At 37.2% G+C, this 13,217-nt stretch overlaps 2 protein-coding genes across 3 annotated transcripts; both read right to left on the bottom strand.

Moving 5' to 3' along the window:
• Window positions 1-284: 284 nt before the first annotated feature.
• rnf212 (ring finger protein 212) lies at window positions 285-8,110 on the bottom strand. 2 transcript variants are annotated; one of them, XM_026182164.2, is made up of 13 exons: window positions 7,886-8,110; window positions 7,421-7,549; window positions 6,758-6,819; window positions 6,551-6,625; window positions 6,323-6,379; window positions 6,099-6,157; window positions 5,960-6,019; window positions 5,338-5,402; window positions 3,606-3,666; window positions 2,504-2,546; window positions 2,289-2,334; window positions 1,543-1,612; window positions 285-647 (listed from the first exon to the last, which is right to left on the bottom strand). In XM_026182164.2, exons 2-13 carry the CDS (start codon window positions 7,539-7,541, stop codon window positions 539-541), a joined length of 828 nt encoding a protein of 275 aa, XP_026037949.2. In that variant the 5' UTR covers window positions 7,542-7,549; window positions 7,886-8,110; the 3' UTR covers window positions 285-538. The 2 variants fall into 2 exon arrangements, with proteins under 2 accessions (XP_026037949.2, XP_080160595.1); XM_080304469.1 differs by lacking the exon at window positions 1,543-1,612.
• Window positions 8,111-8,223: 113 nt separating this feature from the next.
• On the bottom strand, window positions 8,224-12,864 carry LOC113030586 (transmembrane emp24 domain-containing protein 11). The gene is made up of 5 exons (XM_026182181.2): window positions 12,583-12,864; window positions 11,715-11,806; window positions 11,439-11,564; window positions 11,168-11,314; window positions 8,224-10,931 (listed from the first exon to the last, which is right to left on the bottom strand). The coding sequence occupies exons 1-5, from the start codon at window positions 12,710-12,712 to the stop codon at window positions 10,782-10,784; spliced, it is 645 nt and encodes a 214-aa protein (XP_026037966.2). The 5' UTR covers window positions 12,713-12,864; the 3' UTR covers window positions 8,224-10,781.
• Between the last annotated feature and the right edge of the window lie 353 nt (window positions 12,865-13,217).

The following is a 13,217-nucleotide window of genomic DNA, read 5'->3' on the forward strand; positions in this document are numbered from 1 at the left end:
ATTTGCTTTGTAACAGATATGAGGTTTGTGTTTCCAATGTTAAATCCAGCGGGCAAAGAAAACGTCATGTCAGATTGTGCCTTTAGCTAAAAGCTTGTAAGACTTTGTGGGCTGAGGCCTTTCTCCACTGGATTACTCAAAGTAATTTGGCCTGAATATTCTGACCTTTGACTACAAACCAGTCAGTTGGAGATTTCACCAGAACGCCAAAGTTTGGTGTGAGCTAAAACTCTGTCAAAAATAGAAAACATTGAAACCATTTCAATCAGCAACAAGCCGCAGTGTTATCTTATCATCTGTTTATTGAATTTGTAGATTGAACACAATTTACCAAACTTAAATTTTAGGTTTGTAATCAATGTACATAAGAACAAATCTTGGCTTTAAGCTAAATACATTTAATTGTGTCTGTGAATTCACAGGTGTGTGAGTGAAACCAACATATAAACCGGGTGGTGACTCATTTTAGCTAGGCGTACTTCATCTAGAGACCTCATGACAGTTTTCGTGTGTGTTTATTAAGGAGGTGGTAGACCAGTTAGGACATGGAGTGCCTGGAGGAGGACGGTGGTCTAAAGATTGGAGACTTCCATCCAGAACTCTGGCCGAATGACACGTCTGGGGTAAAAGGTCCTCCTTGAAAACGGCTGGGAGACGATAAGAGAGGCAAACTGTTAATCTACTGTAACAACAACGAGGCATAATTGGATACACTACATGTCATTAAATGTAACCTTCTCTTTTTTTTACGCTCTCATTGATGCAGTTTTCTTGTTGTGTTTTATGTGGGGCAGAATCAACACAAATTTCACAGTAGTGAGATTTCTACATGTTCTCTGCGTTTTGAGTTAAAGTTTCTTCTGGATGGCCCATGTTTGAGTTGGTTTCAGCTCTATACTCACCTGTTACCGCTCCCCTCGTTATCTGTTGTTTCTATATATATTGTCTCTGTCTCTGTTTATTCATTATCCCTCATAGCTGTGTGTAGCTCTCCACAGTACCTCGGCACTCTGAGTTTGACAGTGACGCTGTATCTCCTAGTAATCCTTAGAGTTGTTCATTCGCTGGCTTATCTGTTTGTTCCTGTGTATTTTTAGACTATGAGAATTAAATGCTCATTTTGAGTTTACTCCTGCCGTTTTGTGTGTTCTGAAATTGTGTCCACAAATAAATAGCTCACACAGTCATGACACCGCATGTTTTTCTTGAAAAAAATGAACTGTTCTACAAAATGAAAAGCACACAAATGATCAGCACCAGCAATAAACGTAGGAAAACCTGAGACGTTTTGAAGTGTTTTTTAAACTAGCAGAAGATTATCAGACTTTTCTTTCCCAAACGAATACACAAAAAACAAAACTAATCAGTGAAAAAAACATCAGAAAGGCTCACAGGATATAAAATCTACACAGAACAGTGGCCCCAGCCACACCGGAGATTCCAACCACTAGCCTGCTTGCTGTGAGATAACACCGCTAATCACTACATCACCATGCTGCCTATGATATTGTTTTGATGTATTTAATGAATTAAACTTGTTACCTCACTGTGGCTGAGCATGCGGCGTGACTGGCTGACATGTTTGGGTTGGACGATCTGTGAGGCATGGTGCCTGCACATCACACAAGATAAAACCATGGTTAATCCTTAACACAAGTCAGATAAAAATGGCTCACAATGATTAAAAAAATTCCTGGGTCATTATAGGCTTATGTGTCTCTTGTTCCACCTCACGAGCTTTCATTTGGAAAACCATCAGAGATGGCAAGATAAACAGGTGAGTCATCTTCCAGAGTAATTTGCATCAAACTTGCACAGATGTTGCTACCAACAAACCAGGCAAAACACCTAAAGCTTGTACACGCGCCTCTGCAGCAGTTAGGTCTATAATTAATGACACAGCTCATCCTTATCTTGCAGTAACCATCAATCAAATCTTCTGTAAAAAGTATTTTTAATAGCATAATCAATCCACTGATGGTTACAAAATGATCCTCTTGTATATTAGCGTATGTCCTGAACTAAACTGCTATGTAGGTATAGTAGATATCTACAATGTCTAAAGTGATAAAGGAAGAGCAACTAAAGGACTGTCACCTTATTTATCTCTATTGATTTATTTACTATAGGTGGTCAAATCATCAGTTTCTAAGTCTCAAAATAGCAATAAACACAAGTGTACAATGACAGCATTTCCAGCAAATGGAAATATCTGACACAGATGACACCTCTTCCATTAGTTAAAACCAAAACCAGTAGCTGCATAACAGGCAGTAGAAAGCACATACCAGTCCATCCATCTTGTGAAGCTCTGATAAATGAGCCAGAGTTAGGCTGAAAGACAGATTCACAGAGAAACAGCACAAATCACAATGTTTTATTTGCTTAATACTTTCCATCATAATATACCAAAGCCTTAAAGTCAATGTCAGGATGCTGTGTAATCTCGACAGAATCTCATTCATAACAATGATAGACAGCGAGCGAAGTAACTGGGACTTACTTTCCAGAACAGGCTCCTTTGATCCACCTCCATGTTTTCAGTGCTGCCAGACAGGAAGGCACACTTCATTAGTTCTGTTGGCTTCAGTGTTTTTAACAGTGCACCGATACCTGAATGCTTTCGATTTTTCTTTAATAGGACAACATTTAAAGTTACATTAGTATTTATTTTTTCAATAGTAAAACACTGACACATCCTTAGTGAACAGTGGACGTTGCAGAAATTTTGCAAAAATTCATGTACAAATGAATACAAGAAAACATGGTATAATGTAGTGAAATAAATCTGACCTTCTATGTTCTATACGCATTTTAAACAGTTTTAGATAATTTGTTAAATCCTTTTTTAATTCTACACTAAACTGTAGAAGAAAAACTGTAAATGAACTTCAAAAATTATATCATTCACATTTTATTTTTACCAAAATCATGACTCTTGTGTGTAGTTTACTGTACTTGTGAGAGAAAACACAGATTATTTGAGTTGGGGGATTTTCAAAATATAAATCATTCACTCTGTGATACTTTAAGCAAGATCAAAATAATTTGAGACCAAATTTATATTATAATGGCACCACTTCACCCGCGTTGCCACCCAGCAAAGCAGAAAGACATCTATCAGTGACTAAAGTGCCAGCGGCTGAATCGACCCTGCAGGAAATGACATTTATATCCGCTCTCCATCTTTTAAAGCCAGTGTCTCAGTGGATAAAATAACAATAATACTATTAAATTCTGACACTCAATCAGTCCTGTGTCAGTACTGTGTAGGAAACCCAGTACGTTTTCCTGATTAAACCCAAGCAAAGATCAGCTTATTCAGGTGTGTGGATAGCCGCAGGGCAGGGCAAAGCTCACGGCAACGAAAGCTAACATAAGACATCAGTAGTGAAGCCAGGATATAACATGTTTGTGCTGTGAACTACCTCCTACTTTCTCTCTCTCTCTGAAGCCTGAGGTATAGTAAGAGAATAATATAGGCCAAAGAAGAAAAATTAGCAGCATGAGATAGAATGAAGAGAGTATTAATCAAAAATGAGCAGAAGGAGAAGGTCAGCGCTATTAAGGAAAATTGTGAAATAGTAGACAGAGACTATACTCACACATTAGTAGCTGAAGAGTGTCGTGAGAGGGACACAGAGGAGTTATATGGTATCTGTAAGACTTAGACGAAAAAGAAGGAGCAAAATTTAAAGTAACTTAAAACATGCTGTATGCTTAGTGACAGACATTATTTAGTTATTCATAAAATGAACCACTTAGATGGTTGTTTTACAGTCTAAAAGTAATAAGATTACAAAAGTTTCTGGTCTTTGTGCATGGTTTTTTTTTTGCAACAAGCACTCATAGATTTAAATAAATATAATCTTTTATTATAATTAATTCTAATAACAGATGTTTTATCTGCTTCATTGACTGTAGCATTAACAAAGTGTATAAAATAAACAAACCATGTGTTGTATAATAACTAAAAAAGTCACTTTGTTAGGTACACCATGCTGTTAATGATTGGACCCTCTTTTGTCTTCAGAACTGCCTTAATTCTTCATAACACACATTCAACAGGGTGCTGGAAACATTCCTAAGAGATTTTGATTCATAATGAAATGACAACATCACACAGTTGTTGTAGATTTGTTATCTGCAGATCCGTGAAACTCTCTTATTCCATTACATTCAAGAGGCGCACTGCTGGATTGAGATCTGGTGATTGTGGAGCCAATTTACAGTAAACTCATGTTAAAGAAATCGGTTTGAGTTTTGCGCATGGCACATTATTGTGCTGGACATCAATAATATCAACAATCCTCAGGCAGACTGTGGTGTTTAAACAATTGGCATTAAGCGGCCACCCTGAACTCACTCATACAACACAGTTCCACTCCCCAATCCAAAGACTTCCCTCTATACACAGACTACACAACTACCATCACCTCTGTGCAATACTTAATTTACGGGCTATAACCCACACTGTAAATATATAACACTATTTTTCCCCCAGTTTGTATATTTGCAGAGTTCTTACTTGTGGATACTGTTCATATGTACATACTGTAGTGCTACAGAACTGTGTACCTCACCCCCCTTTCTTTTCCCACGTGTCTGCACTGAATAAAGACACTTTGTATCTCACTGTACATGTGTATAGTGACAATAAAAGGCATTGTATTCTGTTCAAATTATACCAAGAAATCCCCCCCGGACCATCACACCACCGCCAGCCTGAACTGTTGACACATGGAAGGGTAGATCCATGCTTATTTATGAGAAATTTTGACCCCTACCACTAGTATTGTCCAGTTTTGGTGAGCCCATGGGAGCTGTAAACTCACCCTCCTATTCTTAACTGACAGGAGTGGAGTGTGGTGTTTAAGGTCAAATGTGTTATCCATTCAGAGATGTTCTTTTGCTGCCCTCCTATCAGCTCACAGCAGTCTTATCCTCTGACCTCAGCTATCAGCAATAGAGAACTCCCTCTCACTGGATATTTTCTTTACCCATCTGACACCAACAACCACGCCACGTTCAAAGTCATTTAAATCAATTTTCTTCCGCATTCTGATGCTCAATTTGAACATCAGGTTGTCCCGTCCACGTGTACATGACTAAATGCACTGAATTGCTGCTACATGACTAGCTGAGTAGATATTAATGTTAACAAGCAGTTGAACAGGTATATCTGTGAAGTGGACAGTGAGTGCACATATACAATTCTTGCATAGGACAGAATTAGTAATAAAAATTGTTAATGGTACACAGTATGTCTGCATAGTTTGTCAGGCGTCATCAAAAAACAGATCATTACAGTTGCCAATACAATAAGAGATAGTTTACCTGGTTTATGTCCATGTGGGGTTTGGGAACTATGGCTCATATGGTGCCCAGATGAAGCTTTGGTACTGAGTAACAGGAGTAATAAATAATGTTAATCACTTACACAAAGCGCACCTGCTGAAACCTACACTAAGATAGCAGATGATGGCGTTTCTGCATGAAATCAGAGTGGATTAAGACATAAGAGATGAATGGAGCTGTAGTACTTTTATAGATTATTCTACACAGACTAGAAGTCTGTATTTTTATTGCTGAATTCATTTCAACATGCCCATGGAAACACTAAAGCATTACTATAGTTGAACCATAGATGTGCCAGGAGTGACACCTAGTGAACGGTGCGGAAGAACAACCAGTTGGTTGTAAAAGTCTTTAATCACAGGTTTTTAACTGCCTCCACTAATCATTATTTACTACTTTTTAAATTTTATTTTACCTTAACATCATTATTATTGATGCAAAACCCTAAAAAATGGTATTCAAATCTACAGCACAGGGAATTTAGCCAGACATTTGTTAATCAAAATAAAACATAAAATAAGAATTAGGGGAGCAATAACTGGCTTTAGCAGGCAGAAACTGACAATTACACATTGGGTTAACTATCTATTCAGTGTTGTACCTCTGAAGCTTTAGTGCATTTTCCAGCTTAGCAATGTAGGCACTCTGTTCATTCAGCTTCCTGTTAATTGGAAAAATAAATAAGAAACCCTTCCATCTTTTCACAAACTGCAGCTTATTTCAAATCTAATTTAACTTACTTTGTCATCTGCTGCATTTCTTGCTTCATCCTCACTACTGCCTCCTCCAGCTTTTCATTCTGCAAGTGATTAATTGATGAGTTTGGTACACTAGGTGGCATAAGCATCTGTTTCAGTTACTGTTGTCTTCAGAGCTAGACAGCCAGTGTGGTAGATGAGTTAAATGTTGCAGACTGATTGAAAAATACAATTTTAAGGCAAAGAAATAATAAGAAAAATATCACCCTTTGCTCGTAGTGAGTGAAGAGCCTCTTTTGATGTTTTTCCTGGTACTTTATAACCTGGGAAAACGCAGAATAAGTGCTGTTTTTGCAAGTTCTGCATTACACTATTGCATTTAAATCTCCATCTTTTGGATATATTTAAATGCTATACAGCACAATTGTTTACAGGTCACTGGAGATATACAATCGGATTATAGGTGTTTATATGAAGCAAGAAAATGACTGAACTTGGCTGATTTCCGTTAAGTGCTTGGCTGCCACCACCTTGATGTTTGAGAAAAGGGCCTTCACACCAGGGCTGCTCTGAAACGAGCACATTTAACATAACTCTAATGACAGCAGAATATTCAACTTTTAACAGTCTGATTATTAATGTGGCTATCCCACCCCAACACCCACAGTTACCTGGGAATTTCATGAGAAAAGAGTGCTTACTTTGTCAGACAGTGGTGACAGTTGGCATTTAGCGTTGCAGATATAACAGCTGCCTGGTTGGCCTGAAAGAAAGATTATATTTAAACCAAAATTACAAAGTCAAGAATATAATGCTGGCTCGCAAGGATAGGAAGACATGGAAGGACTGAAAATTGACATCAAGGGTTTCTGTCTGTGAAACAAAATCAGTTAAATGGGTTTGTCTAACCACGGGAGACAGACAAAGTCAATAGTCTGATTAAGGTGAGACCAATCATGAACAACTCCAGGGCTAATGAATAGTGATTAAAGGACCTCCAGGAGTACCATCCATTGGTGAATGGTGTAATTTCACTCTCAATTTTTGAATGAAACATATAATCACAGAGAATCACTGGTTTTCTTTATAATATAACAATCTCTAACACTGATATTTAATCTATTTTAAACATAGACCCCTAGGGAGATCCTTTCCTTTAGAGACAACTTAGAAACATGCAACACTCAGTGCAAAAAATAAATAATCAGCTCTGCAATATCACTTAGAGCCCAACAGATGTCCCTGTCTAATCATACTTTCATTTGCTGGGGAGTAGGAAGGCTGTAGACTTGGTGCTTAAATATATGCAGGTATTCCAAACAGTGATTGTTTTGACTGTGTTTGCAACAAAACTGTTTATGTACCTCTCTGATAACCTCTCTGATAACAACCACTACAGATGACATGGCCACAGCTTGTGACCGCCAGTTTGCGGTCGGCACTTTGAGGAAGAAAGCAGGAATTGCAGCAAACCCAGGAAGCCATTTCAAAACCTGCAGGAAAATAAGATTAGGTGAGGAGTTAATGAGCTAATTTAGCTAACGTTCTTTGCTAAATTACGTTTATGAATTAGCAGATTTAGCTAAACGGTCTTCTAACTCTTATTTACACATGCGTATTAAAATTGTTGCTGCATATCTTCTATATATAGTTCGTTTTTACAGCCATATTTCATTAAGGTTTATTAGATAACTATATTTATTACTTTGAAAACCTTGTGACTGCTGGTGAAGCTAAAGGCTAATTTAGCTTATATTAGCTCTGTCCTACTCCCAGAGTCATTAATGGATAATATATGTCCTCACTGCTTATAATAAAGGTAACTTCACCTTTTCGCTGATGGTCAATTGTTGTTGAAGCTGTTTGTCCAACTTCTAACTAAAATTGCTGAAAACCTGTAAATACCTATTTAAGATTATGCCTGTTGGACATTTGAACACCAGGTAAGCTATGAGTGAAATGCATCATAATCACATGATGATTCTTATGCTATTAGCTTATATTTTCTAAAATCATGGTACCTAATTATAACACATTCAACCTTTGTAAACATTGTGTATATTTTCCTAATTGCTGTCTATGATTTTCACCTTATTTAGGGCAAAATTGCAGTAATATAAACGATTATATTGAGTTAATGTCACACAAATCAAAGATTACAATGACCTAATGCCTCAAACAATACTTTATTCAACAAAAAACATTGCAAAGAACAAAAAAAAAATTTTGCAAGCACCATTCCAAGTTTTTATGCAATTTTTTCACATTTTAATTTGCAAAGGATACAGTTGTGCTCAGAAGTTTACATGCATTCATCGTGGTCATGAATGTCATGGTAACTTTGGACTTTTAATCATGTCTTTGAACTGTTCTTTTTCCAGAGTGAAAAGCATACATCTTTAAATACTTTCAAGCTCTATGCACCCAAATCTTGATTTTATTTATTTATTTAGGATTTTCTGTAATCCACGACATCAAGAGAAAACATGCAGGCTCAAATATATGTCCACATTCATTTAAGTGCTTTAATAAACGGTGCTAAATGTTTTATGCTGTATTTTAACTTGACAAGACCAAGGCCAGTTAACTTTTGTGATCATGATTAACTACAACTGCTAGTTTCTCTTTTTAGCATAAAAACGATTTGATTGACACCACTGATTAGATTGACCAATGAGAAAGTCCAAGGAACTCAGATTTAAACATGAGAATTGTAGATTTACGCAAGTTGGGAAGATCTTTGGAAATAATTTCTAAACAACTGGAGTTTCCAAGATCATCAGTTCAAACAATTGTACAAATGTTATTTGGATGTTTCACCACTTTTTCTTTCTTCTGAAAGAAGACACAAACTGTCATGAAAGAAAATTGGTTAGGATGTTGAGGAACAACCGGGGGAATGAGGATCAAGCCTGCCACTGTTATGGTTCAAAAATATTGGAGATGGACACCAGAGGAAAAACCCACAATAACAACACTGGTCCGGTCGGGTTGAGTCAAACGATGATTTAATGATCACACACGTGGGAGATGGACACTGTATGCAGACAGTCTCAGATCTCATCTCAAAAAACACCTTTCCATAGTTTTATGAAATCAGGGTATTAGAACGCCCCCTCATGCGTAGTGACAGGTGTAATACAATCAATGTTGACAATTTTATTTAACACAAAGAATAACATTGTCTCCTTCCCGAGGGCAGACGCTAACTGCCCCCCTTCTCCTGGAACCGTCTGTACCCTGCTGAGACACAACATGGCAGCTACAAGGACTCTTTCATTTATTAAGACCATCAGTGTGTATTGCTCTAAATCAAGTATATAATATTAAATGAATATTGCTGGATCAGCTACTTCTACTTAAAACATATTAAAACATGACTAAGCACAAAATCACCAAGAATGACATCTTATAAGTGCTGTGTAAGCGCGTGCGGCCTTCCAAGCTCAAAGCCTTTGCCCTCCATAGATCAGCCAGACTCGCGCTGGCTGTAGCTTTTAACCTTTAATTACCTTGAGCACAACTCTAAAATGAGCAACAAACTGCAATGTGTGTGGAATGATCATGGTTACATCTGCAATGGAAAATCATGTTATTATTCTGATACCTGTAAGAAAGATCAAATTAAAGTTATCACCATCACTGTAATGCAAAGAATAATATAAGATCAAAAACTTCAATTCATGCTTAATGCAAAGCTGGTTATATACTTCTAATGAACTAATAATGACATATTAAAATATTAAATGATAATGAGAAAAACATCCCCTCCTTATTCTACACCACGAACTGGAAACTGCTGGAAGACTAGTGTCACTGTCAACAGTGAAGCGAGTTTTATATCGCCATGCATTGAGAGAATGCCAACCAAGAAAGAAGCCCTGACTCTAACTAAGAACACTACCAGCTAACAAGCATGAGGTGGTAGCCTCATGTTCTGGGTCTGTTTTGCTGTCAGTGGTACTGGTACATTGCACAAAGTGGGTAAAATAATGAAGAAGAAGGCCTACCTCCAAATTCTTCAACTTTACCTCAAATCAGCAACTAGATGGTTGAATGCAATTGGGTGTTAGAACAGGACAGTGATCCCAAACACATCAAAACTGATTTTAGAATTGATAAAGCAGGCTAATATTAGGTCTCTGGAGTGGCCTTCCCAAAGCCCTGACCTCAACGTTATTGAAAATTTGTGAACTATGCCTAAAAGCTGGATCTTTGCCAAGAAAGCAATCGATCTACAAGACACCTACCAATTTAGACAAGTAGAGTGGTGAAATAGCCAGCCAAAATTATACCTTCATGGCTACTAAAAGTGGCGGATGCAATTTGAGAAGGGTCTTGCTAATCAAATATGATTCGGGGTATATGTATATATTTGATCCAACATGTATAATTGTGACCCTGTGAAATCCAAAATAGATTGAAACTTGAGCACCCAATTTTTGATTATAATCATTAAAAATGTGTGCTGCACAGTCATTCCACAGTTCACAGAAATCACTAAAACCCCAGATCACCACAACTTCATGCCCATGACGAATGTATGTACTTCATACCACAACTGTATATACAATAGTCTTAAACACCATACTCTAGAGCATCGCACCAGCTGTTTGGTAAAAACTGGCCTTTTTATTAAGCATTATAGCCCTAGAGCACTCAAACTTCACTGGTACAGGTATGTGAAATAAAAGTAAAAACAATGAGGCTGGTCAAAGTTGTTCATCAGACCAGTTTCTTCTCGATGAAGAAGTCTTTGAGTCTTTTCATCTGCCAGAAACCAACCACCAGCAGAATGGAGGTCTGCACTGCAGCCCACCACAACACTTTGCTGTTGGTGTTCTCACTGATCTGACGAAATACCTCCTCCTTCTCCTGAATGACAACAGGCAACAAAATAAAAAGAAAGAGAGAAGAATAGAATTGATAACCTGTTATATGATGTAATTTTACCATTTTAAAATGAATATATTCTCCTTCATTGGTAGCAGTGGAAAAAAGTACTTCACAATTCTTGACGTAAAATGAAGCTTATATCTGATATACTGGTCTCCTTACTGTATGTCAGGTTTAAACAACTGTTAAGACAGTGCAGTAAAATATTTATTTACCCTCTGGAACTCCTGCTGCCTGGTAATGTGAATCATCTGCTCCGTCAGGTGTCTAAGACTGTTCTCCAGGGCCTCCATGCTGTCCTTGGTCCTATCAGTATTGTGACCAACTGTGAACCCTCCCATTTGTACATCCAAATGTAGCTTCTGTGTAGCAAAATTGATAAACAGAAGTTAATGTTAACTATTAGTCAGTGTTTAAACGGGGAGTCCATTTATGTATTTTGCTTTGTTTTGAATAACATTTGTTCTGTGTGTCCACGTTTCTCACCAGACGTTCATGGGCAAAGACAGAAAAACTTGTCGAGTTTGTTTTAAAGCAAAGAAAATGCTGACCAGAAGTGTGAGCTGTGAAGGTGAATTTACCAAATTTCCCATATCGCTTGGACAACATAATCTGAAAAGTAGGAAAGTTACTATTATTATTAGGCTGTAATAAGCACTTGTTTTTGTTTATTTGTTTCTTTTTCATTTCCAAAGATACATATTTTTAGTGTAACATCACGTGAAGACATTCAAGTGACCCCGTATCGTTTGAGTCCAGTACCTCACTGTTTGAATCTTTTACTGTCACAGTGAGGCCAAGTTGAGATAATTTTGATAACGCCTTCACATCCCAAGGCTCCAAAAGAAAAAAGCCTAAAGGTAAGAGACACACACATGAGTGCAGACATATACACAAACAAAATTACACACACAGTAACTGCAAAGACCCATAGCAAGCTTGCAAGATTCGTGACATATGCTTATGATAAGATTGATCATTTCCAGTTTGTTTATTCTGTGGTTATCAAAACTCACCGTAATCATTAAAAAGTCTTAAATAGTCTGCGATGAACATCAAGGAAAAAAGATCTGAGAAATGTTAAGTAATGTAAAGTATCGCAAAACACTGGCACACATGCAGCTCAGTAAATATGGAAAACTGCAGAGAGAATCACTGAACTGCCGTGTGGTAAATAAGAACCAAATACAGTTTGTTTTAGCGACTCTCAGGTAGCTGTGTACCCAGGTGTTATTACTTGGTTATACATCCTTAAATACACTGCTTTTTCATGAGGTTCTTTCGTGAGGAGATCTTAAAAAGCACTCATTTTGATTTCCAACTCCATGAACCTTGCAGTTGGTGGAATGCTCTTTATATTTCTTTCTTTATTGTATTCATTTAACTACTGGATACATTGGAAGTGTTTCATTTAAAACAAGGCTCGAATAGCTTTTTATGGTTTTTGCACTTGCTCAAATTAGAAACGTAATATTGTGCATGTAAAGCTACTGTGTGATTCAAAAATCACATGGTTTTTAACATTTGTAAATAATTACATTCACCCTCAATCACTGATTCCACTTTTATTGCTATGATTGGGTATCATAAATGATACTCAGGAGGACTTTTCCCCATCTAAAACACTCACCGGTCACTAGTGTGTCTTCAGGAATCTCCTCAATGATGCATTTCTCCTCCTGCTCTCCAAGATGAAAAAACATGGCAGCAGCCAGCATCAGGTAACACTGAAGGAGAAAGCCAGTGCCTTGCAAACCCATTTTATGTTAACAGCAAACTATTAGATTACACTTAACAGTGACCTAATGCTTTGCCTGCAGTTCCAGTAGAGCCTTTATGTAGATCTGCAAATTCTAGCTCAAGTTTGAGGTATTTTCCATCTAATGATGTCCATATGTGAGAGTGTGAGAAACTCACAGGTGCTACTTTGTGTGACAAGTTATTCTGGTAATTTTGTAACTGGTTAACCTGGCAACCAATAGAAAAGCTGCAATGGCAAGCATGTACCTGATATAGGGTATCTAGCTGTTTCTTCGTTTCACTGCAGATTATATTTATATTCTGACACTAACACAAGGTAGGAATAAGCATCATGAACTTTTGGTCACATATAACAATTTGTAGTGTCACTTATAAAAAATGTTGTGTGTTTATCAAGGATGTACTTTACATTTACCTCAGTAAAATTCAAGAATGTGCTTTCCAGTTTTTTTCTGTACTTTAGAGTACCAAAGGACAATTATATGCAAAATATTAGCACATTGT

This window comes from Astatotilapia calliptera, chromosome 2 (genome assembly GCF_964374335.1).
Source record: "Astatotilapia calliptera chromosome 2, fAstCal68.1, whole genome shotgun sequence".
Lineage (NCBI taxonomy): Eukaryota > Metazoa > Chordata > Actinopteri > Cichliformes > Cichlidae > Astatotilapia > Astatotilapia calliptera.

Coding starts and splice junctions, on each gene's coding strand:
- LOC113030586 (XM_026182181.2), bottom strand. CDS start 12,712: ATGGGTTTGCAAGGCACTGGCTTTCTCCTTCAGTGTTACCTGATGCTG. Junction 11,565..11,714: donor TAAAAGATTCAAACAGTGAG/GTACTGGACTCA, acceptor CCTACTTTTCAG/ATTATGTTGTCCAAGCGATA. Junction 10,932..11,167: donor GGCAGCAGGAGTTCCAGAGG/GTAAATAAATAT, acceptor GTTGTCATTCAG/GAGAAGGAGGAGGTATTTCG.
- rnf212 (XM_026182164.2), bottom strand. CDS start 7,541: ATGGCTTCCTGGGTTTGCTGCAATTCCTGCTTTCTTCCTCAAAGTGCC. Junction 6,158..6,322: donor TCACTCACTACGAGCAAAGG/GTGATATTTTTC, acceptor AATCACTTGCAG/AATGAAAAGCTGGAGGAGGC. Junction 3,667..5,337: donor CCCACATGGACATAAACCAG/GTAAACTATCTC, acceptor TTTTCGTCTAAG/TCTTACAGATACCATATAAC.